At 33.2% G+C, this 26,111-nt stretch overlaps 1 protein-coding gene across 1 annotated transcript in view; it reads right to left on the bottom strand.

The window, feature by feature from the left end:
* Positions 1-26,111, bottom strand: part of LOC114326595 (homeotic protein ocelliless-like) — a 383,708-nt gene that overhangs the window by 38,602 nt on the left and 318,995 nt on the right. The window contains exon 3 of the mRNA XM_050662878.1: positions 12,581-12,735. Coding sequence (XP_050518835.1) covers positions 12,581-12,735 — 155 coding nt within the window. The remainder of the gene's footprint in view (positions 1-12,580; positions 12,736-26,111) is intronic.

Here is a 26,111-nt window from a genome sequence, read left to right as displayed (position 1 = left end):
TAACGCATTAGAGTGCGTTACGTAGGGGGGATGGGGGTCAAAAATCTTCAAAAATCGCGTTACGTAATACTTTACCGCTCCCTTACTAATTTTCATAAACTTCGTCTTTTTGATATTGAGAGAGAGTCCGTACTCCCTATCTACACCTTACTATTTTACTCATGAGCATGAGTCTTTGCAGGTCTTGTAAACTATCGGCTATTATTACTGTATCGTCTGCATATCTGATGTTGTTAACTAAGACTCCATTTACTCTTATGCCGACTGTTTCATCTTCCAGAGTTTCTCGCATTACCTCTTCAGAATAAGCGTTAAATAGTAGAGGTGATAGTATGCAGCCTTGCCTGACTCCTCTCTTTATTTCAATTTCTTCAGATGTTTCTTTTTCAATTCTTACTATTGCTCGTTGATTGTAATAGAGGTGTGTTATTAGTCTTAAATCTCTTTCATCTAGGTTTTTAGTTTTCAGAATTTCCATGAGTCGATCATGTTTTACTTTATCAAACGCCTTACTGTAGTCTATAAAACAGACGTAAAGAGGACGGTTAACATCCAAACATCTCTGTGTCAGCACGTTGAAGGAGAATAATGCCTCTCTGGTACCCATACCATTGCGGTACCCATATTGAGTGTTACTATTATCCAACTCCACTTTAGAGTGTATTCTGGCGTGGATAATTTTTAGCAGAATTTTCAAGGTATATGATTGATACTACGAGCATGCTATTTAGGGTGACAGTGATTAAAATTAAGATAGCTACGATGGTAATCAACGCTCTGAAACGATATGGTACATGAAGAAGACATGGTCATTATACAAGGAATATATTACAATTTTAAGTTTTACTCTGTCAAATACCTTTTTAATGTCGATCAAATATAGGAGATCATGTATTACAACATTACATTGCAATATTTTGTCATAAAAACTGTGCTAATAGGCTATTGATTATGTTCAAAATAAGAGAACTAAAAGGAACTACAACGTTAATGGAATTTTATTGTCTCATATGGTCAATAGACCTCAAAATTTGAAAAAACCGCAGAGTGCTACCATTTAAATGGGTGCGTTTTTAATAAAAGGGTGAATTAGTCCCTAGGCACAGGGTGAATTAGGGTGAGTTCTATGCACTTTTTGTACAAACACGTCTACAGGAAAATTGTTGCAGGTTGAATTTGCTATCAAAATATCATATTTTAAGGTCAAAAATATTTTTTTTACAAAAATTTATTCAAAAGAAAAGCAAGAAAGAAACACGAAAGAAAGCAATTTTGTTTTTTGTCCCATAACTTTTTTCCACAGGGATATAGGTATAGGCATTGCTTCGGCGAAAAATAACTTCCATCCTTCCTCTTTAAAATAAAGATTAATAAAAGTCTCTAAGATTTATAGTTTCCGAAATAGGATTTTTCAAAGTTCGCCGCTCACAACATTTTTGGGCCATTTTCCCCATTATTTCGCAAACATTGTTCTGTAATTTTTTCTACCCATTTCTAGGTATATGAAATGGTAGATTTTAGTAGAAAGAGAACTCAATTACCTTTAAAATGGTCTATTGTATAAGGTGGTATGGCTCTTTTTAAGCAAGTTAAGCTTTTTCAAGGTTTTATACTTTTAATGATTTTTGATATTTTTAATGTTTATTTTTTAAATTTCTCATTATGACTTTTTTCTTGTACATTTAGGTATATACTTTGTGGAATAAAAAAAAGACTATTTCTTTACTTTAAAATGGTGTATTGAAAGAAATTATGGGACTATTTTTAAACAAGATTTTCGTAGGATATCCAAGGGTATCCGTAATTTGAGAAAAATTTTAATTTTTTTTTAGAGGAACATAATTGCATATTATAACATAATTTTTAATTCTAAATATATTTTCTCAGTACTTAACACTTTTCGATATTGTGAAATATAAAGGTACTTTACTCTTGAGCGAAATGCATATTTTTTAACATACCTCGTACACTATTGATAAAATTTTATATCTGATGATTGGATCTTAGTTTTTAGACTATGGAGAGCATTTTATAAATAATAGTTTTTTTTTCGTAAAGTTAATAACAAAGTTTTCCATATGGTTCCAACTAGTGGAACATATTGCATGTGTACCGTCACAATTTGAAAAAGCATATGTTGCTTAAAAATAGTCCTCGAATTTTTTACAATACACCATTTTAAAGTAAAGGAAATAAGCTTTCCTTTTTATTGTACAATTTATATACCTAAATATACATTAAAAAAGTTTTTTTTTTCTCTGATTCTGGCTTTGGTTTAGAACTAGAACCTTAAGCCACGTAATTGTATAACTTATCACTAAGTCAGGGGAGTAATGTGTAGTGTGTGTGTTGAGTAAGTGTCTTGTTACTTTGCAAAGTCGACGTCATTGTCTTTACAAAGAGACGCTAATTGTTTCTGAACGTCTGCGGTCCCTCCGGTGAGTACCGGACAGAAACTATTTTCCATTTATTCATTTATAATAAATGAAAAATTTCTGCCCCTCTGGTAGGATCTTAAGGATATGACCTTTCGTCATTAAAAAAAGTTATAATCAGAAACTTAAAAATAATCGTAAAATATATAAAAAATCATTAAAAGTATAAAATTTTTGAATAGCCATATATTGCTTAAAAATAGTCATACAGCCTTCTACAAGAGACCGTTTTAAAGATAATTGACTTTCCTTCCTACTAAATGTAACATTGCATACCTAAAGCTACGTAGAAAAACGTTACAGAACAATGTTTGAGGAGTAACAAGGAAAATGGGCCAAAACTGCCGTGAGTGGCGAATTTTAAAAAATCATATTTTGGAAACTGTAAATCATAAAGACTTCTACCAAATTTCGTGTTAAAGAGGAAGGATGAAAGATTTTTTTCTGTGAAGCAATGCTTATACCTATATCCCCGTGGAAAAATGTTATGGGGCAAAAAACAAAATTGGTATCTTTCGTGTTTTTCTCTTGCCTTTCTTTTGAATATATTTTTGTAAAAAAAATTATTTTTGACTTTAAAATGTGATGTTTCGATAGTAAATTCAACCTGGAACAATTTTCCTGTAGACGTGTTTGTACCAAAAGTACATAGAACTCCCCCTAATTCGCCCTGTGCCTAGGGACTAATTCACCCCTTTTTTTAAAACGCACTCCTTTAAATGGTAGCACTCCGCAGTTTTTTCGTATTTAGAGGTCCATTGACTATATGAAATAATAAAACTCCGTTAACGTTGTAGTTCCTTTCTAAAATACATAATCAATAGCCTATAACATACATTTTCAATTCGATTGTAGTTTTAGTTGCTCTCCAACTTTTAAAATTTATGTCATTTTTCTTCACCAAAAACATCTACAAACGTCCCCTATTTAAACAGTAAAAGTTCTATGGTTCTACCTTGTTTACTTTTACACGTTTGCAATAAAGAGATCATAACAATAAATCAGTCAAAACCAACATACAAATTCGAAAACCGTTGACAGCTTTTATTTTCATATTGAAAAACTCCTGTCGTTTCAAAATCACCGCAACTAAATAGGTTTCACCATAAAATTCCGTAAAGCCCCCTTTTAAACTCATTTCGAAATTAATAAATTACGTTATTTATATAGTATTAATTCTGTTATTGAACCTCGCAGGGGTTCATTTTTCAAAGGATTAGGTTTTGTTGTAAAATATCAACTATTTTTGTAAACATATATTATTGATATACAAATTGATGAAAATCCGGGATGTTTGTTGTGGACTGAGTATTGTTTTCATTTAATATTATCGATATTAAAAGATATATTGTTATATTTTCGATAAATTTTATGATATAAAATAAAATTGAAAAAAGCGGTTTAAGGGTAGGAAAATTATATATAAATGTACATTCAATAATGACAGATTTCCGCAGTACTTTCTTTTAAGGTGATACAGTAGCGATCAACAGGTAGCAAAAGCGCGTTCCAAGATTGCGGCTGTAATTTTGAATATTTTTTCGAGATATTTGGCACACGTATTCGTAATATAATAAAGAATGGCGGTACAGAGCCCAATTTGAAAAATATATTAATATGTGGAAATTACTCTGTAATTAAATACAATATGAAAAAAACGAGCCTGTACCGCCATTAAAAAGAACAAAAAAATACACTTTCTTCAAATAAACTTTTTTATCCGATGCATGCCTAGATTTTGTGTCATTTTGGAACTACTAATGAAATAAAAAAATTTAGTATTTCCAAAATGACACAAAATCTAGGCATCGGATAAAAAAGTTTATTTGACGAAAGTGTATTTTTTTGTTCTTCTTAATGGCGGTACAGGCTCGTTTTTTTAATATTGTATTTAATTACAGAGTAATTTCCACATATTAATATATTTTTCAAATTGGGCTCTGTACCGCCATTCTTTATTATATTACGAATACGCGTGCCAAATATCTTGAAAAAATATTCAAAATTACAGCCGTAATCTTGGAACGCGTTTTCGCTACCTGTTGATTTGTTGATCGCTACTGTTTCTTCTTAACACGATTTTGTCTTCCTAATTTCTCAGGTTGTCTGTTCTTAATTTTACCTATAGGGCCGTATTTTGTTGATTTTTCTTGCATAATTACTATCATTGGCCCTTTTTATGTATAAATTTTATACATCTTATTTGTCATCATCATATACATTTATCATCAACAGCCATTGTCGGATGTAAACTGCCTTTAGTTGTGTCCATTCATTTCTGTTCGTTGTTTTCTGCATCCATTCTTGACCATGCATTCGCTTGGTGTCATCAATCCATCCGATTTGAGGTTTACCTCTACTTCTCTTATTTGCTCTTGGTTTCCATTTAACCATTCGCTTAGTTTAACGGTTGTCTTCGATTCTTCCTATATATTCTGCCCAGCTCCATTTTAACATAGTAATATTTTGAATTACATGTGTTACTTTTGTTCGACTTCATATTTCTCTATTCGATTTGCGATCGCGAGCTTAATGTTAAGCATTCTTCGCTCCATAGCTCTCTGAGTCTCTTGAAGTTTGGATTATGCTGTTATTAAAACCCCATGTTTCAGTTCCGTACTGATCGAAAGTTTTTGTCTCTAAAGTATTTGGTAAGTTTGCTTTAAAATCGTAGGCGCAAAATTTCGTGCCATTGCTTTTTAAATGCATTATTGTTTTTAGAATCCTGGAAAAACTAATCAAATATTTTTGAAAAATTTAAACGCCGAATGAAATATTACATTCAGTCACTTAGAATAAACAAAAAGTCTCTTTTGTATGAGATATTTGAAATTAAAAATCACACTCAATCTTCTCTTCTTTTTCATCCCTGTAATTTTTTAAAATAAACATTATAGAAGTTTTTAGGCACTTTCGGCCCTCGGTAATAATGTAATTCATTATATGTGTAAAATTTTCAAAAATACTTATTATTTTTCTTAGGATTCGAAAAAAATGAATGTATTTAAAAAGCATTGGCCCGAAATTTTGCGTCTACGCTCTGATATACTGTTTGTAATCGGCATTTAAATCAGACTAGTTCGATTTTTTGTCCTCAGTATACCTACATATATTATATGACAACCTTATCTTTCTTCTCTGTCCCCGCAGGTGATTTCCAAGTGTACCTACCTAGAGTCTCTATTAGAGCCGGTATGCTGTTGTAAAGTGGGAAAAAAATTGGAAGCAATAAAAATAACCATCACAGAAAAGAAACAAACATTTTGCAAACACTGAAATCAACATACCTATCTAGGCCAGGAACCGAAGCTTTTCACCTCGCAATTTTTACAGAATGGATCGATTTGATTGAAAATTTGAGAATAAGTAGTTGATAGTCCAAGGATCAAAATCTATATGATTTAAACCACCCCATCTCGGGGGTGGAAATTTTTTATTATATTCTGACAGCAAAAGTTGATAAAACCAGTCATTCTAAGCAAAAAATGTTCTATACATTTTTTTGATAAAATTAATAGTTTTCGATTTATTCGCTATCGAAAGTGTTAATTTTGTATAGAAAAAATCAAATGTTTTTCGATATACTTACTCATGATTCACTCAATTTTTTGCCGCAGAAAAAATTTTTTCAAACCAAGTTCTTGGGAATTAAATAACCTACAATTTTATATTGAGAAACATTTTTTCCTATCTCTGATGCTAATCTTTCTATTCTGAAGAAACTGGAATTTTTTACCAACCTACAAAAATTCGTTATTCGCTTTTAACTCCCGTTTTTTTAAAACTTATCATTCTAAGCCAGTCAAACTTCTAAAATATATTATTAATACATAAATAAATAAGAATGAATAAGGCCAATGACTAAAAACACCATCAACTTACATTATTATGCTTCCAATTGGATTTCTTCTTTTTTTTTTTTCAAAAAAAATATATTGATTTTTTAACCGTAACTTTTTTATTTTTTATCTTAGAAAGTTTAATAAAAATAATTTGATTGGTTTTTACAAGATCTATATGACTGTTAATATTAAATCTTTTTAAAATTCTCAGTCGCAAAAAGAGGTGACTTTGAAAGGGTTTGTAAAGGTGGTTTTTGCATGTTATTACAAGTTTGAATTGTTAATAGCTTACTCAATTTTTGCCATAGAAAAAATTTTTGCAAACCATATTCTTGGGAATTAAATAAGCTACAATTTCATATTTAAACATTTTTTCATATCTCTGATGCTAATCTTGCTATTCTGAAGAAAAGGCCATTTTTTTCCAAACTACAAAAATTCGTTATTCACTTTTAACTCCAGTTTTTTAAAAACTAATCTTTATAAGCCAGTCAAACTTCTAAAACCTATTAATAATACATAAATGAAAAAGACCAAATAGGGTCAATGACTAATTTTAATTAGGGTGGTGATTAGGGGGTTGCATGCGATCACTTTTTCGCTGAAAAAAATAGGGACTGTTATTCTTTTCATTATAAGTCACTTAATTTTTAAGCTAGAGACTTTTTTTTTATTTCTGGAGATAGATATTTTTAAGTACTTAAAATTAGTTTGAATAAGTTATTCTCGAAAAATGCATAGTTTTCCCGACTTTTGACTTTGAAACTACAATATTTAGCATTTGACGAAGAAGAGCCATCAATAAAGTAGGTATAGCTCGATTACTATTGGTCTTAAAGCAAATTTAAAAAAACGGTTGTTTATTTTTTCAAAGGGTACATTTTTGTTAAGTAAAGTTGTTTTAATAAAACGAAAACTTTTGGAGTTATTAGCAGAAAACTTTTAAAAGCATTGATTTTTTCGATATAAAACTAATAATACTTTCGATAGCGAATAAATCGAAAACTATCAATTTTATCAAAAAAATGTATAGAACGTTTTTTACTTAGAATGAACGTTTTTACCAACTTTTGCGATTAAAATACATACATACATACATACATAATCGGTTGCCTCTTTTACCATATTAGGTGTCGAGGAGCGATTAAAATATAAGAACAAATTTCCACCCCCGAGATAGAGTGACAACCACCCCCATGGTAAAAGCGCCTTTCGGTATGATATAGATTTTGATCTTTGGACTATCCACTACTTATTCCCAAATTTTCAAGCAAATCGATCCATTCTGTAAAAATTGCCTAGGTTTTGTCCTATTTTAGGCTTCATTACTTGGACTAATCGATATACATATCAATTAGAATTTTAAGGGAAAAGTTCTGGATATTAAGTAAAAATATAGCAACTAATTTTGCACTGTTAATAAGAATTTCAAAAATTTTACTTTACTGAGTGTATTCATACTTCAAATTTAAGTGATTTTCGAGCTTTTTCTTTATTACTTCCTCTGCAGCAGTGACGGACTCGGGGGGGGGGGGTTAAACCAGCCAGGGCATATAAAAAATATAATATAAAGAATAGTAGCAAAATGTAACTTAACTCTCACAAACGATACAAAAAATTCGGTTCCCAAGCCAACTCCCCTCCCCCCAGGGGAAAATTCTAGGTGAGCCATTGCTCTGGAGAATAAATACCAATCATTATGATATAATCTCTATCAACTATGAGTATTTAAACATTTTGTGGGGTGTAATACCTTGAGTTTTTCGTTAATAAACTATCACATGGATGATAAGGGGGGTTACAACTACTGGATGGTCTCTGGGAAGTATGGAATAGTAATGGTGTTAAGCGTATAGAGCTCAAAGTACATCAAAACGGGGGGGTTATAGCCCCCCCTGGTTACTCCTATGGGTATAAGTATTTAATTAAATATTAAATTAAAAATCTCAATAGATTGCAATATGTAGTTGTTTAAAACGAACGTTTTCGTACTTATCAGTCCATCTTCAGTGAACTGTGGAGTACATGCGCTAATAACTGCAAAACCACACTTTGTTTGGGTTTAAATTGTAAATTAATTACTTAAAAGTATTGCATAAAAATGCATAAAACTATCCAGGAACTTCATGTGCCCCTAATCGAAATAGCAAATGTTTTACATACCAACTACAACATAAGTTTTTTCTCATAACAGGTAACTATCCCGATTTAGTCTTTTCGTCAATATTTATACATTCTTGCTGTCCCAGACATTCTACATTACGAAATAATTATTAATGAATGAAAATCTCGTGGCAGAAGGCAGCCAGTTGTTCAGTTTTTTCTATCTGTATCACTTTCCATTGCTCTAAGCCTCAGAAGTCGATAATAGAGGTTTTATAGGTATACTCCGATCCCGTCGAATGTTTTCTGAAAGCAAGGGCGGGGTGTTTTACTGGAACAACCCTCGGTTAATCCTCTGAACTAATGGAAATCAGCCCCCTCGCTACATGTTCTACCTATTGTGTTGTTCTATTCACTAAAATATATACAGTTATCCCAGTGCCGCGGTGGTTGTTGCGATTTAATGGGGAACCACCCCTGTTCGCATCCTCTCATTCGCTAGCCAGACTTTTCAGCTACAAACGTTAGATTTTTTAGACAGAAGCGGAAGAGATTATATTTTGATAAATAGGTGTGGGGTATTGGACGGTTGTGCAGTCGGCAATAAAAAATTATGATGCGATCATGCTCGGGAATATAAATGAATTGGGTGAGTTTTTTGGAATTGGATTGAATGGGAGTAGAGCGAGTTCTGATTCTGATAGCGGCAAATATTGTGTGCTACTCTGTTTTCGAAAGCGAAGAAACGTATAACAAAAATAATTTACTCCTTATGGGGTAGGCGCAAAATGTTGGTCCAATGCTATTTAATGTATTCATTTTTTTCGAATGCTGAGAAAACTAATCAATATTTTTGAAATATTTAAACGCGCAGAATGAAATATTACATTATTACCGAGGGTCGAAAGTCCCTAAAGGCTGTATGACACTATACATTTTCTTGTATCGTTTCTGATATCGTTTCTGATGTCAAAAAAATGCATAATGTCATACACAGATCAAGGGCGGATCCAGGACCGATTTTCGGGAGGGGCCATGAACTTTTTTTGGGGAGAGGTACCGGAAGTACGGGGGGTAGTTTTTAAAAATTAGGGTTACAATGGTGAGTTTAAGGCACTTTTCACACACTTTTACCGTGTGTAAGAAGTGCCTTAAAATTCACCATTCATGCCTTAGTACCTACCGGTTCCTACATATTTCTTCGGATCCAAGTGCAGTTCTTTCAATAAGTTTATTACTATTTTTCCCAATGCTTCTCCTGTCAGGCATTGTTCTTTATCTCTTTCTTGATTTTCACTAATTATTTTTAGGTTCTCATAAGCGTCAATGAACTTGACAAAGTCTTCACGAATGTTGTTATTGTGTATGTATCTCAAATTTAGAGAAAGCTGTTCCACGCGGGACACGCCGGTCGTTTCGTCAAATATGACAGACAGAGTAATAATTTGCATTTTGAACCTGATTCATTATTTGTTCAATTATTTCTTCACCACAACATGCTATTAATTGATTTTGACTGGTGCTACTAATGTATGTTGCTCAGGAAGATGCTTTGGATAGGTGTTAATTAAGAGTCTTATCTCCTGATGCGATTTTAAACCTTAACAATTCCCCTCATTGCTAGATCCAGCATCTTCGTCCAGAAGCAGAAGGCTACCATCACGATGGTTTCTTAGAGGAATATTTGGTCGACCTAAGATAAGAACACAATAGACCCTACTATTGGTCGTAGTCTTTCTTTATTTTTTTTTGTATCTGTTTAGACCTCTGAGTCTATCTGGTTAATGACTAGAAATGACTAGAAATTGATACGATTTTGATGGCTGTCAAGGTCGTTCTAACAATTGGTACTTTGTAAAATTATCAACATTTTGATTTATAAAACATCCAATTTCATTCTTGAAGCTTCTGTTACTGTCTTTGTTCAATTCTAGTCCAGAAAACATATTTATCCCCTGTTTTGTACATGTGTTTGAAATTAAAAATATTTGAACGGCAAATATTTAAATTTATATTTTTTTTAAATTCTCGGAGGGGGCCATGGCCCCCATGGCCCCCTCCCTGGATCCGCCCTTGACACAGATATAAGAAACGATATCAGAAACTGCGCAAGTTTCTGCGCAAAGAGCAAAAACGTAAAACCTGCTGGTAAAACATCTAAATTTCATAATGGCGTCTGAAAATGAGATCATATGTCTTGATAAATTTATTTGTGTTTTTGTAGGTATTATTTATAAATCTTTTATTGATACTTAATAATATATGGACTACTATTTATTCTACTAATAACCATATATTTAGCTCCTAGTAAAGTTTAAGCTATAACTTTGGATTTCATGTTGCATAATTTTTTAATAGAGGAAAATACAATAGTTCCTAATTTGGATCAAACTGAAGATAATTCTAATGCAAAAATCACGTTACGTAATACTTGAACGCTCCCTTATAGAAGTTTTCAGAGATTCTTGGCCCTCGGTAATAATGTAATATTTAAATCTGCGTTTAAATTTTTAAAAAATACTTAGTAATTTTCTCAGGATTCGAAAAAAAATAATGCAGTTAAATAGCTTTGTACAAAGATTTTGCACATATCCCCTTAATATCAGATATTTAGATTCTGCAGATGATGCAATATAATATAAAATAATAAACAATAGAAACAATAGAAAACCCAGGAAAAGAAATAATTTCTTGTAGTCGGCTGTATACAATATTCACAAAATTTTTATTCAAAAATCGGCATTGTTTTTTAACAGAACGTTTTCAGAATAACAATTCCACCCTCAATGACGTTTTCAAGATATACTAAAAACATGGGTGGAAACCCTTTGAGTGTTATTAAATTGGTATTAGACTACGTGGTTCAACCTCAACAATAACTTTACAATTTATAGTAGTACCATGCAGTCAATTCAGTCAGGAAAGGGAAGAGTTGGTAAAAAATATAAAGGATCACAGCAGAAAACATAATAAAGAAAGCCGTAACCAGCAAAGCATACTTTATTAACATAACGGTAAAGATTACTGAAATTATAAAAAAGAAATTAAAATATGAGAAAATGTTACAAAATGGGCAAAATTTAAATAATAAAAGGAACACATTTAAAACAACTCTAAATAACAGCTTTTTTCTTATAGATTTAAATATTAATATTATTTATGTTCTTAAAGAAGTTTAAAATAAGAAGTTGATAGCTAAAGGAATAAGAACGCGAACGTTAGCGAGCGTTAGAAATGACCAATATACAGGGTGAGGCAAATAAAGAGCCTATTAGATATATCTCGAGAACTAAAGGCAACAGAATCATGAAAATTGGAATAAAGGGGTTTTGATTAATGTTTAGCTTGAATCACCAATAACTCACAAATTAAAGCAGTTAGGTATAGGGAATGCTTAAGAAATAAAAAAGTACTATAAAATATCATTTCACTAAAATACAAAAATACAGGGTGTTCCATTTAAGAAGACTCAGAAAATACGCATTCCGAGTTTCGACCAACCCTGTATACTAAAATTAAAAATTTAGCTAAACTAATGATTCTTAACAATAGTAGAATATATTAAAAATCATTTGAACGTAAGTGGAGTTTTAGATGTCAAACTACTACAATTCTACAGGGTGTGAATGTTGCTACGAAATTAATAAAAAACGTAATTATCTTTTAAAATACCCTGTATAATATTACAAAATCTCATATTTTAAGAAAGAAGACATCGAAGAGAATCCAAAAATGTAAAAATATACAAGGTGTTCTATTTAAAAAAACGAAGTTATAAGCAACTTCCGGTATAACCGGAAGTTGCAAAGAGATGAAAATATTTTCATTTAATAGATCATCCTTCAAAACCCCTTTATTCCAATTTTCATGATTCTATTGCCTTTACTTCTCAAGATATTTCTAATAGGCCAGTTAGTTATCTGCCTCACCCTATATAGATTGAGTTTTCGTTATACATACTCGTAATTGAGTAACAAAATGTTCAGAAATTTCTGTAGGTTTAGAAATTACGAAAAATATTAATTATAAAAATGTTGAAATGGGTGAATATTAATTATCTTTAAATAAAACATTAACTTCTTGAAATATATTACATTGAAAATTAAAAAGTGAGAACAGAAATATATTGATTCCCGAATTATTATATTCACAAATGACCGTAAAGAAAACACCCTCCAATAGCAATAAATCCCTACTTACTTGCACCCTGGACTCCGGAAGACTAATCTTTAAGGCTACTTCCTCCCTCATGAAGATGTCGGGATACCTCGTTTTGGCAAACAGCGATTCCAACACGTCGAGTTGAGCCCTCGTGAATGTCGTTCTCTCTCGCCTCTGCTTTCTGGGATTCACGCCTGCAAAATAGGAATAAACTGGAAATTATGCTATAGCCAGTAAGTTTTTTAATTCAACAAATTTATATTAAAGACAAATTGTTTATTAAATGAAATTTGATAGTAAAGGACATGGATGACAGCAGGAATTTATGGGTGCGTATTGTAGCATTTTTATTTTCCCGTCCTGTATAAATCATCTTATAATTATGTAGTCAAACTTTAGTGTCTTTAGTTTGCTGTAAAAATTCGAATTTAGCCCAAGACTTCGGCGAAAGACATTTGTGTGTCTCTTCGACTAAAAATACAAATATAGGTAAGTGATTATTTAGGCTGAGAGCTTTGTTTCGCCGGAAAAAGATCAATCTTGGCCTGGTCTTTAACTAGTCTGAGATCTATAATAGATCGGAGTTCTGGCACTTTTTGTCAGGTGCTGGGATTGTCCTAGTACCATTAATTCCAGCCAGCAGATGCCAATCCGATGGACTGACGATCTGAACCGTGTTCGCGATTACTGGATCCAAGCCGCACAAGACAGAGACATTTGAAAGGGCTGAGGAGACCTATGTTCAGCAGATTAAATTGATGATGACTAAGATTCCAAATTGTTTAAAAAAGGAAATTTGGTAGTAACAAAAGACAAATGAACCACCGGAAACGTAAATAATGAATACAGCACAAAGAGTTATATACAAAAGGTTGTTTAAGAAAGTTTTTAGTTATTTTGAAGAAATCTTTCCCAAATAGGTACTACTCGTATCAATATTTTAGACAAATATTTTCATGGTGTGACTAAGTAGTTGTATGGCCCTATAGTTTGTACATTGTTATATATCTCCCTTGTGTTTACAAATAGGTATCAATATACTGCTTCCAGTGGCAGATCTACGGGGAGGGAAAATGGGGAAAGTTCTCCCCCTAACAAGGTCAAAAATTAAAAAAAATTGTTGAAACAGACAAATTCAACCCAATAAACAGGCTAGTTAGGAAAATTAATAAGTTATTATTTATGACTTTAAATTTATCTTTTTTATGTCTTTTTGGTTGGTGTTTCATTGGAAGTTCCCCCCTCCCTAAGGCAAATCACCCCCCCCCCCCCAAGTTAAATGTCTAGATCTGCCACTGACTGCTTCCCCACTCGTCTGGCATTTGTAAAACTTGCCCGTGTCTTTCCTAATCCACTCCAAACTTCCCCAGGGACATCATCTGGTCTAATTGTTGTTCCTTTCCTTTTGAAGTGTTGGAACCAATTCTTCGTTTGTTATGTTGGTGACCATTACTGTTACTGTCTCCGTTAACTAAACTGGTTTTCTGTCAAATTCTTTATTTAATAAAATCTGAAATCTGACAGAAAAAAACCTGTTAAATGAACTGATATACCGAGTGGTGAATTGGAAAACGGTCCATAGGAAACTCAATGTAAAATTCTAAACTGTTGAATTCCTGCTTCCCTAATTATTTTACATCAAAAGACATTAAAAACTATTTGTAGAGGATTGAAATCTGTATTGAAAACAACTGTTAAAATTGTTCTACGAATTAAACATACTTATTCCGAAATTTTGTAAAAATGTAATACATTTTTCAGTTTTTCAGCCCAAAATTAGGCCCCACACAGTGCAATAATGTGTCCCAATGAAGTTGGGTGCGTTCAACGGTGAGCGATCAATTTACGCTACTGATACATCGAACGAACTGCTCTTTATATTCCGCTACATTTTCTGCTCCAATGTGTTTCTCAAATATTTTATTTAGCTGTCAAGAACTTAACCAAACTTTATTTTGTAATTTTGTCTACTCTACACTCTAAAGAAAAAAGAATTAATTATCATTCTGAAAACGTTCTGTATGATCATATTTTATTCAATTCATTGGGATTTTTATAAGATTTTAGTAAATTATGCCTATAGTCGATGCATTGAAGCACAAAAAAGGCCTTACTGTCGATTTTTGGCGCAGTAAGACGGATTTTAACTCAGTTTGGTACGTTGGATTTGTGAGAATGTCAGGAAATTTTGTGAACTAATGTAATGAATAAGAAATCTGAAATTGCGTTTGTGCATAAGAAAAATGCATTTCAAAAGTGCATTTTGAAATAGACAATTATTATATTTGCAACTCGTAAATTTTCTTACTCGGGGGTTTTTGGGGTCGCTGAAAACGAATATGAGGTCGGCGAGAGTGTGCAAACTACGTAGTGCCTGCAGCGGGTGTAATAAACGTCTTCCTATGGAGTATTGTAATTTATCATATAATTGGCTTACAACTCATTACTCGGGGGGTTTTTGAGGTCGCTGAAAATGAATATGAGAGTGTGCAAACTAGCAGGTGTAATTAACGTCTTCCTCTGGACTATTATGGTAATTTGTTAAATAATTGGCCCAAACTTGTTACTCGGGGGTCTTTGGGATCACTGAAAATAAATATCGCAACGACTAAATTCTAATTTCATAGGATATTATAAAAAAAAAACATGATTATTATGTTAGCAGTATTGATACATTCTTGACTAATTTCATGTAGGATTTATTGCCTTTCTCTCTCACACGTTTGTATACATAACGGTTACACTGTAAGCAAAACAGAACACGTTTTTTTTTCTGATTTTGTTTTCCTGTTATTTTATGTATTTATTTAAATAATTTATTATAAAGAAGTGTAAAAAATATTTTTTTTTTGTTTAAATTAACGTGTCTCAGCAACGCAGGCCATTGACACGGTTACAAAAGTAAGGTTTACAAAATGTTTAAATTACAAGAATTAAGAAAATTAAGAATTTAAATTAAAAAATTACAATATCAGCAAAATGATAAAAAACAACATTTATATGGCGTAGTATAACCGAGAGTCTTTGAGAAACATTATCACATTATTAAAGTTATTATTATCACTAAGAGTGGTGGTTTGGTCTTCATCCAGTTTATGTTGTCTTCGGGTGTTCGTGTATAGCTGGCACTCAACTAGTATGTGTTTGACGGTGACACGAGTGTTGCAGGTATGACACCAAGGAGGATTTCCCTGGACACCAATGTCCAATTCTTAGTCTTCTCTTGACAACTTTGTCCCTTCTACAAAGTGCTGGTATTTTTAAGGCAGGTATTCTGTGTTGAATATTATGGAGTTTTGAGTTTGTTCTATTCCAGAGGTTTTGCCAGACTCTCAAGCACATTTGGTTTACTGTTGTACCCCTTAATGAAATTATTGACCACGGCTGCCAACTTCTTATGGCTATGTACAATACCCCGATAAGTTTCAGGAAACCGAATATTCCTGGCTGCTCGCCAGGAAACCTCGAATGTACTTAATGGCTATTGCCAAAAATAAAAAGATTGTCATTGGAAAAATTCTTTCATCTGTTGATGCATTTACCCAGCATTTAAAAAGGGTATATTTACAAACATAAATTTGGCTGGATGGAGAGGACAGTAACATGAACCCAACTGATTGGGGATGGGAATTACAAAATAATGTATTAATTCCAGTTAGAATGACTCAGCCACCTGGCCCTCCAAACATTTTAAATTTAATATTCTGTAGTTGTAAAGGATCGTTTAAACACAGCGATAAATCAAACAACTTATCAAGGTCAATCGAGTTGTTGCAACTTATCATTGTGTGTAAAGGGTCGTTTAAACACAGCGATAAATCAAACAACTTATCAAGGTCAATCGAGTTGTTGCAACTTATCATTGTGTGTAAACGGTGCATCGCACAACTTATCAAAGTTGGAGTTGGGTTGAAGGTGGTATCGCATTGAATCGCAGCGTCTAAACAGCGTTTCAACTTGTCATCACAACTAGTTGCTGTGACTTGTCGTTGTGTTTAAACGACGCTTAAGTCACACTGCGGCAACTCATGCGAGTGCAGGAAGCATGGGTTAGTTTGTAATTTAGCCTACAAAAATTGTGCAGGCTCTGATTGCACAAATATTGCATTGGACTCGAGAGAGGATGGCAATAATAAAGAAGATGATAATGATAAAGAAAATGAATTTTAAAGATAAATTATGATAAATTTTGTATAATGAACTTTTTTAACCATAAATATATTATAATAATAAAAATTTATGTTTATTTATAATAAAAATACCACCCTTTTCGATCACTATAGTTACATCGAAGAAAATAGATTATTCCAAAAAACCCCGAGTAACGAGTTTAAACTAATTTACATGATAAATTACCATAATACTCCAGAGGAAACATTTATTACACCCGCTGCAGGCACCAGGTAGTTTGCACACTCTCGCCGACCTCATATTCGTTTTCAGCACCCCAAAAACCCCCCAACTAAGAAAATTTACCGAGTTGCAAATTTATAATAATTGACTATTTCAAAACGCACTTTTGAAATGCATTTTTCTTATGCACAAATGCAATTTCAGATTTCTTATTCATTAAATTAGTTCACAAAATTTCCTGACATTCTCACGAATCCAACGCACCAATCCGCATTAAAATCAGTCTTACTGCAAAAAAATCGACACTTCAATCCTTCAATGCCTCGACTACTATTACATAGAAGTGGTTTTACTTCATATTAGAGTTTGTTTAACTATATGGTAGGTATACAGCCACCCCAGGGAACTACCTCTTTTTAGTTTAATTAATTATCAGATATCAGATCATCTAGCTACTGTTTTATTTTCTACCAGGTAACATTATATACATATACAATAGATACCTTTATAAATCTGGTTCACTCAAAATAGGAACCAAAACTGTGCCAAAAGTACTTGTTTATTGCTTTTACGCATGCGTCATTTTATGCTACACCAAAGTATTACACTCAAAGTATTACACTCAAAATGTGCTCCAAAATATGGCGACCGCTCCGCTACATTTTCGATGTAGCGCACACACAACGCAAAAGTCTTTCAGCGTGAAGAAGCGAGATGTGATCCTACAGATCACTTTATGCTCATTCGCCGCTGAACGCCACCATTTTCGCATTTTTGAACTGTCAATATTTTTATTTTATCATTTATTATTTAAAAACAATAAGTTGATAAGATACCCTCAGTTGCGGAGAAAGTATTAATAATAAAGATTTTTTATTCAGTCAATGGTATGAGCACTGTCAGTTAAATACACTCACCGGCAGAGAAAACGGGCACCCCAAAAAATGGGTCATTTTTAATGTCTTGTATTTCCTAAACCTGATGTCCGATTTAAGTAATTTTTTTAATATGTTATAGCCTTATTCTTTATCAATATCGCTGTAATAATATTGTTGCTAGACAGGTACATTGTCATCGTATACAGGGTGTACGAATCAAACTGTGTTTTTTTCTCAAACTTTGGAACACCCTGTGGAATGTTCTAGCTTTTATAAAATGCTAAAATTAAAACCCAACTATAGCCACAGATTTTCTTAACATTCTGTTTTTTTATTCATTCGCTTATGTTGGATAATAAAAAAGTTAGGCACTTTAACAACTACCCCTGTTTTTCGTCAATACAGGGTGTTTTTCAATAAGTACGGCAAGCTTTAAGGGGTAATTCTGCATGATAAAATAATGACAGTTTGCTTTATAAACTTATGCCCGCAAATACTTCGTTTCTGAAATAGGGGGTGTTGAAATTGTTCTTACAAACTGACGATTTATTTATTGCTCTAAAACCGTTTGTAATATGCAAATGAAATTTGGTAGATTTTAAGATCTAGTTATTGCGCATTTTTTGGCATACAATTGAGAATTTTATATTCACCATTGGCGTGCATACGGGATATATCTAAAATATTTATACCCGTATGCACGCTAATGGTGAATATAAAATTCTTAATTGTATGCCAAAAATTTTGCAATAACTACCTCTTAAAATCTACCAAATTTCATTTGCATATCACAAACCGTTTTAGAGAAATAAATAAATCGTCATTTTGTAAGAACAAGTTCAACACCCCCTATCTCGGAAACGAAGCATTTGCGGGCATACGTTTATAAAGCAAACTGTCATTATTTTATCATGCAGAGTTAGCCCTTAAAGTTTGCAGTACTTATTTAAAAACACCCTGTATTAACGAAAAACAGGGGTAGTTGTTAAAGTGCTTAACTTTTTTATTATCAAACATAAGCGAATGAATCAAAAAACAGAATGTTAAGAAAATCTGTGGCTATAGTTGGGTTTTAATTTTAGCATTTTATAAAAGCCAGAACATTCCACAGGGTGTTCCAAAGTTTAAGAAAAAAACACAGTTTGATTCGTACACCCTGTATACAATGACAATGTACCTGTCTAGCAACAATATTATTACAGCGATATTGATAAAGAATAAGGCTATAACATATTAAAAAAATTACTTAAATCGGACATCAGGTTTAGGAAATACAAGACATTAAAAATGACCCATTTTTTGGGGTGCCCGTTTTCTCTGCCGGTGAGTGTAGTAACGTGTGGCCTAACTTTTACACACATACCTACTGTGGCAATAATGTATTATATTTTTCAAAATTTTGGAATGCGTTTAAATCGTAGAACAATTTTAACTTCTGATTTTAATACAGATTTCAATCCTCTACAAATAATATTCTGTCATGACTTTTGATGTAAAATAATTAGGGAAGCAGGAATTCAACAGTTTAGAATTTTACATTGAGTTTCCTATGGCCCGTTCTACGATTCACCACCCGGTATAGTTTGTCCTTATTACACTTATTCTTTAGTTTGTTTTTATCAGTTTTGTTTGGTTTGACTTCATTTTAATGGTGATATTTCTATAGCACCATTAAAAAATCTTATAAGTTTGCTTGCCTGTTTTCGTTTTACCGATGTGTAAAAGTAAATAGTTAGGGGATGGTGTTGAACAAACAGTGTTAATTGATCGGTTTGTTTTGAAATTGAAATTGCAGATGTGATTTCACATGAGGCGTTTAACCAAGAATAACATGCAATCACGTTGGGTACATTTATAATGTCATTTCTTTTAAAAATAAATGTAAAAAATATGTCAATTCGCACCCAATGCGTTCTCAATCTTGTTAAGATAATAAGAACAGAAATAAAAAAAGCAGCGAAATAAAAAGAAAAGGGAGGGAATTAAAAAAATGTAGGTATAAAAGGATAATAAAAATACGTAAAAGGGAGGGGAAGATTTTGAGATATACTTACGAAACAGGACAAAAAACAAAAAAAGACGATCAGAAGTGTGATGATAATTGATAATCAAAAAAATAAGAAGGAAAAAGAAACAAGAAAGGAATAAGAAAGTAAAAAGAAAATTGAATGCGTAGTATATGAAATTAGTATTTGTTATTTTTATATTTTTTTTCTTCTTCTATCTCATGCTCATTATGAAAATGATGAGACGAAAACAAAAAAAGCAACAGAAAAAAGAGATGAGAATAAAAGATAATAAAAATACGTATAGAGGAGGATGTTAAGATGTGCTTAAAGTGTGCTTAAGAAACAGAATATAACAAGGAAAACGATCAGAAGAGTGGTAATAGAAGTTAAGTATGGTAATAGAGGTATGGTAAGAGAGGTGAGTATGGTAATAGAATAGAAGAGAATAAGAAGGGGAAAGAAAAAGAAACAGGAAGGGAATAAGAAAATAAAGAGAACATTGAAGGAGTACAGTATGAAATTAGTATTTTTTGAAGTTATACTTCTTTAGGCGCGATTGAGATTGAAAATGAATTTATATTATCTGCGCGCATGCGCACACCGGCAGTATGGTTTTAGTCGTTATACGGGCTCTGATTGGGTGTTGAAATGATCTGTCAATAATAAATAATTGTTCAATATGAAGGTAAACAAATGTATAATATATTAGTTTTATTGTTGTGAGGACAGAAACAAAAAAGTTTATAATTGTAGTGACATTTAAATAGTTTTTAAAAGCAACAGGTACGTAATAATTGTAAATGTATCATAGGTACCTACCTATTTGAACCTACCAAAATACATAGTATGTAATACTTTTATTTACATAATTTGATTACCATCAAAATTTCTATCAATGTTCACCTAATATATTGTTTTCTTACTCTATGTTTAGTTGTATTTTTTCAACTCTAAATCATTTCAATTCAAAATCAAAATAATTTAATTTAATTCAAAAATGTCAAAAGCTTAATCCGTTTAGTTAGTCGATCTTCGCACATAATGACACATTGCCTCCGTGGCGAAGCGTTTAAGGCGAATGAACCCCAATATACCAACCGCGCTGATAGCTGCTTCGAATCCCAATAAAAACTTTTATTTTTTTATTTTTTTTTTATACATTTTATGATTGTAAGTATATTTATTATATAATTTTATTTTCAGAAATTACGTATTTAGTTAAAAAAATTTCCGACAATTAATGTTCAGAAATCATTTGTGGCATTTTTAATGTGTTTTTGTGTGTTTTATTCTTTTATTATTTTAATTTTTTTCACTGTTCTAATAAAAATGTTTGAGAAGTAGTAAGTATAAATTAGTTTAATATTTAAATAAAATATATGTACAATAAATATATTATACACGGCTCACTAAAATAATTAGTTACGCCCCTGTACTACTGATTACTTAAAATTCAAGTAGTATTTATGTAACCTTTCTGGAAACTCCAGGTTATTGTGGAGACTCGCATTTGAACCCCTCGCCGGGGCAGATCGTCAAAAGCTTCCTAACGAGAATCATCTCTAATCTATCGACGCTCCCGCTATTCGTAAAAAGGCCGCATTTTACCGGCTTTTTTTTGCTATCGTTTTATACCGCTCAGATAATTCAATCTGCTCAGTATTATCGACGATGATTTATTTAGCGTATTAGTGAGTGCCTTACAAATGAACCAAATGGATTATGGAATTCAATCAGAGCTCTGATGTGACACGTCATCAAGGAATAAAACTGTAAGTACTCTACATGTATGTGAACATAACTTATTAGTCGTGATACTGTATGCATTTTGAACCATATACCTCTCGTAGCAAATATTCTTTGTGCCATTTATGCAGATAATACTTTAAATTACATATGAAAAATCGTTATCTACTCTTAACCAGCTTACCTATGGGAATATACTCTATAACCGTACAATAAGTATAGGTTACTATTGTTAAGGATACTTTACGTATTGCCTAAACATTTCTGTTCCATCGAGCCGTATCATATTAATTATTTATTAATTAAATCCTCAAGGTCCTTCGTATTTGCATATTTTGATAATCTCTATTCTGAGAATAACGGTTTTTCATTTATAGTGTCTTTCTGTTGCATTTGGAAATTTCCAAGCCACGCCGCCCCGGCACAAAAATAAAATATTCCTCTCTTTCTGCACTCAAATTCTCAGTATTTAACCCAGCACGTCTCTACAATAGCTGGTAGGTTGTTAAGCCCGGTCTACACGTGCAATTTCAGAAACTACTTGCTTTGTTCAAATAAAGGAGTCGTTTTGTTTGTATGAAAAAATATTTGCATATATTACATTATTTTATTTTCGTAAATATATTTTTCTGTTTATAGTATACAAAAAGTGTACTCATTTCTTGGCTGATAGTACGGGTGTTATAATTTTAACATTGTTTGTTCAACCTTTTGATTTAAATTAAATTTATAATTTTGAATCCGATTAAGCCTGGTTCACAGGTTACAAAAATTATTAAAAATAATTTTGTTTTCTTGCATAAATTGTAAGTTTTTGCTACATTTAGCTTCGCTTAAGCTCATTTTACACTTCTAGAAAACTATAGAAAATAAATAATTGTTTTTTCCTTCAATTTAATTAATTTAAATACTTGTTAAGGGTGTCTCACACTTGCTGAAAAATACCCATTTTGGAAAATTGCATATATTTTGAAATTTTATAGTTTTGCATTTCATATACTAATCTGCGCTCATACAGGGTGATACTATTAAGCCAATCTCACACTATTAAACGTGTAATATATAATATATTGTACATATTCTCTCATTTTCGCATCGATTTATAGGTTTAGACATTTGCAAATAATCTATCTAATCTCACATTCTCGCAACATGGCTGACCGATCAAAATATAACCGACAGAGGCTCACCGCAAAACTTGATATAACCAAGTTGGCTGATTCGGTTCCCACAACTCTTAATTCTCTAAACAAATATAAAATTCGTGAAATAATTTCACAACTCAAACATTCTTACGGACTTTTCCGCGATGCTCAAAATGTGCTGGAGACGATCCCCGAGGAACCTACCCCCTCTACTGATTCCTCTGTGGTTTTTGATAAATATTTGGATACAATTTCTCTATTGGAAGAAAGGTTAGAGGTCATTGAAAGTTCTAATGTGACTGCTACCCCCTCCCTCCAATTTGACCCTAATTCTTCTCTAACCTCACAGTCTATGGCTAGGCAACGAACAGTAAACCTCCCTCGTATTCAGTTAAAACCATTTAGTGGCTTAGTTACTGAATACAATTCATTCATTGAGACCTTTGATACAATAATAGGATCTGATACTACATTAAGTGATCTGGAAAAACTCATTTACCTCAAAAGTTTTCTAACTTCCGAGCCTTTGACGCTTCTCGAGCATATCCCACTCACAGGTGACAATTACAAAATAGCCCGGGATAACCTGACACAAAGGTACGCCAACTCTAAATCGCTTATCAAAACTCTCATCTCTCAAATTCTTGATGCGCCTCCTATTTCTGGAAACGCAAATCACTCACAATTAAGAAATTTTCATACGGTCATGTCAAATAATTTCAAGGCCCTATTGAACTTGAATAGGCCCCCTTCAGATCTCTTGCATTTACTTCTCATACATATCGCTACTCAGAAACTCGACGCACCTACCATTAGGGCTCTTGAGTTCCAATCCGGTGGTAGCCAAGCTACCCCTGATTTTGTCCATTTTCTAGGGGAAATCGAGACACGCGTTGTTCATCTTGAGAATATTCAATCTCAATCAAAACCAAAATCGACTACTACTTCCAGACACTCTTTACACCTAGCCTCAGACACTTCTACCAGTAACCTTTCGCCTCGCTTAGGTCCTAAGAAATGTTCCTATTGCAACGACTCTCACTCGATCTACTCTTGTCCTCAGTTCAAGCAGTTGAATTCTAAAGAACGTTTTAGTTTTGTCAAACAAAATAAATTTTGTATTAATTGTCTTGGGTCTCACATGCTCGATCAGTGTAAATCCAAATTCTCTTGCATAGTTTGTAAATCTCGTCATCACACGTTGCTCCATTTCGACAAAACGGGTCATAGTAACCCTTCCGCGGCTGTTGGCCAACACAACTCAAATAATCATAATAAAACCGCTATCTCAAATAACTCCCATACACAGGGTAATTCACAACAGGGGCCCTCACATGTTAGAGCTCCTGAAACGGAAGTTAATCTTCAAAATTCGACTCCACATTCAATGGCTCTATCTGCAGCCTCGCTTGATAATCATTTGGTGTTATTAAGCACACTCCAGGTCTATCTTGTCGCTCCTAGCGGCAAGAGGGTCTTCGCAAAGGCACTCTTAGACTCGGCCTCACAGGTTTCATTTATTAGTGCTGACCTCGTAAAGGAACTGTCACTCACCACTAGAGATGGAAAATTACGGATCAATGGAATTAACTCCACCTCATCCTCGTCTCAATCTATTGTAGATACAACAATTTTCGCTGTCGCTAACGACGTTCCTTTTGACATCTCGTGCTCTGTACTCCCAAAGATAACAAATCCGCTTCCTCAAATTTCTATTTCGGCGAGCAAACTAAACATACCCTCAGAGATACCATTAGGTGATCCGATGTTCCATGTAACATCCCCAATTGGTATCCTGCTCGGTGCAGACCTGTATAACGATATCATTCAACCTGAAATAATTCGTTTGGGAAAAGGTCTTCCCGTTCTTCAACGCACTCTACTCGGGTACACGATATCAGGGTCAGTTCCAGACTTTGCTCTTAAGTCGAAAAATACTAAAAAGGCTTTGGAATTTTATTCAAACTCTCTCGTTACTTGTTGTTCTCATAACACTCCTTCCGCCGTAAATGAGCCGGTAGTGTCCAACGAGGAACTATCCGATCATTTACAAAAATTCTGGGAGCTGGAAGAAGCCGCTCCTCAGAACACCGATCTCATTAATGATCACCCCGCTGAAATTAATTTTGTAAAACATGTTAATGTTCTCCCCAATGGACGATATGAGTCCACACTCAATCTCAAACTCCCTATCGAAGATATAGACATGGGAAATTCGTTTCTCTCGGCAAAAAGACGTTTTCTCAGTCTCGAGAAACGTTTTCAACTCAACCCTGATTTATTGGAAAAATATCAGGACATTATATCGGAATATCTCAATAACGGACAAATAATTCAAGTGCCGTTAAAAATGCTAAATGACTCAGGTAAACCTAATTACTTTCTCCCTCACTTTCCCGTTTTCAAATCCAACTCTACTACTTCCACTCGTATAGTTTTCGATCCAAACAATAAATCGTCTACGGGAATCTCCCTCAGTGACGTCATAGACAAAGGTTATGTCGTCCAACATGAACTTTTTGACATTCTCGCTAAGTTTCGTCAGTTTAAATTCGCACTAGTAGGCGACATCAAGGCTATGTTCCTACAAATCGCCATTTGTCCCACTGAAACATTTCTGTTAAATTTTCTCTTTAGGGACAATATTCAGCAGCCTTTACGGTGCTATCAATTTCAAAGATTACCCTTCGGGCTCCCAAGTAGCCCATTTATCGCTCAAAGAGTTATCAAGCACATCGCTGACAACAACAAACATACCCACGAACTTGCTACTAGTGTTCTGCAAGAATCTATCTATATGGATGACCTGATCAGCGGTGCTGACAGTCTTCATGAATTAAGTTGTCTTTTCGAACAATTAACTTCTTTGCTAGAAACCCATGGTTTCCTCCTCCACAAGTGGAACTGCAGTTCTTCAGAATTTCTGTCTCAACACAATTTAAATCCCGTCTCTGAAGTCAGTCTTAACTTCACGGGATCTGATAAAGTCTTAGGCATATTCTGGGATTCAGAACGCGACCACTTTTCGTTTAAAACTCCTATCTTCAAATTGGCTAATGTTGTTACTAAACGTACTATTCTCTCCTACATTGCTACTTTGTATGACCCGCTAGGATGGTTATCCCCTGTCCTTGTGAACGCTAAGCTCTTGATACAGGAAATATGGTCCCAGAAATTGGACTGGGATCAACCCATTGACTCACCCATCATTATGAAAAATTGGCAAAACCTCTTATCGACATTCAAAACTATAGAAGAGGTCAAGGTACCTCGATGCTTACTTTTACAAAAGAAAGTTGTTGATGTTCAATTAATTATTTTCACCGACGCATCGGAAAAAATATACAGCACTTGTGTGTATCTCAAAGCGACATACTCAGACTTTTCTGTATCGTCGCGGCTTATCGCTTCTAAAAACAAAATTTCTCCGCTAAAAAAT

This window comes from Diabrotica virgifera, chromosome 9, assembly GCF_917563875.1.
Source record: "Diabrotica virgifera virgifera chromosome 9, PGI_DIABVI_V3a".
Lineage (NCBI taxonomy): Eukaryota > Metazoa > Arthropoda > Insecta > Coleoptera > Chrysomelidae > Diabrotica > Diabrotica virgifera.
This window is presented reverse-complemented; position numbering and strand designations above follow the sequence as displayed.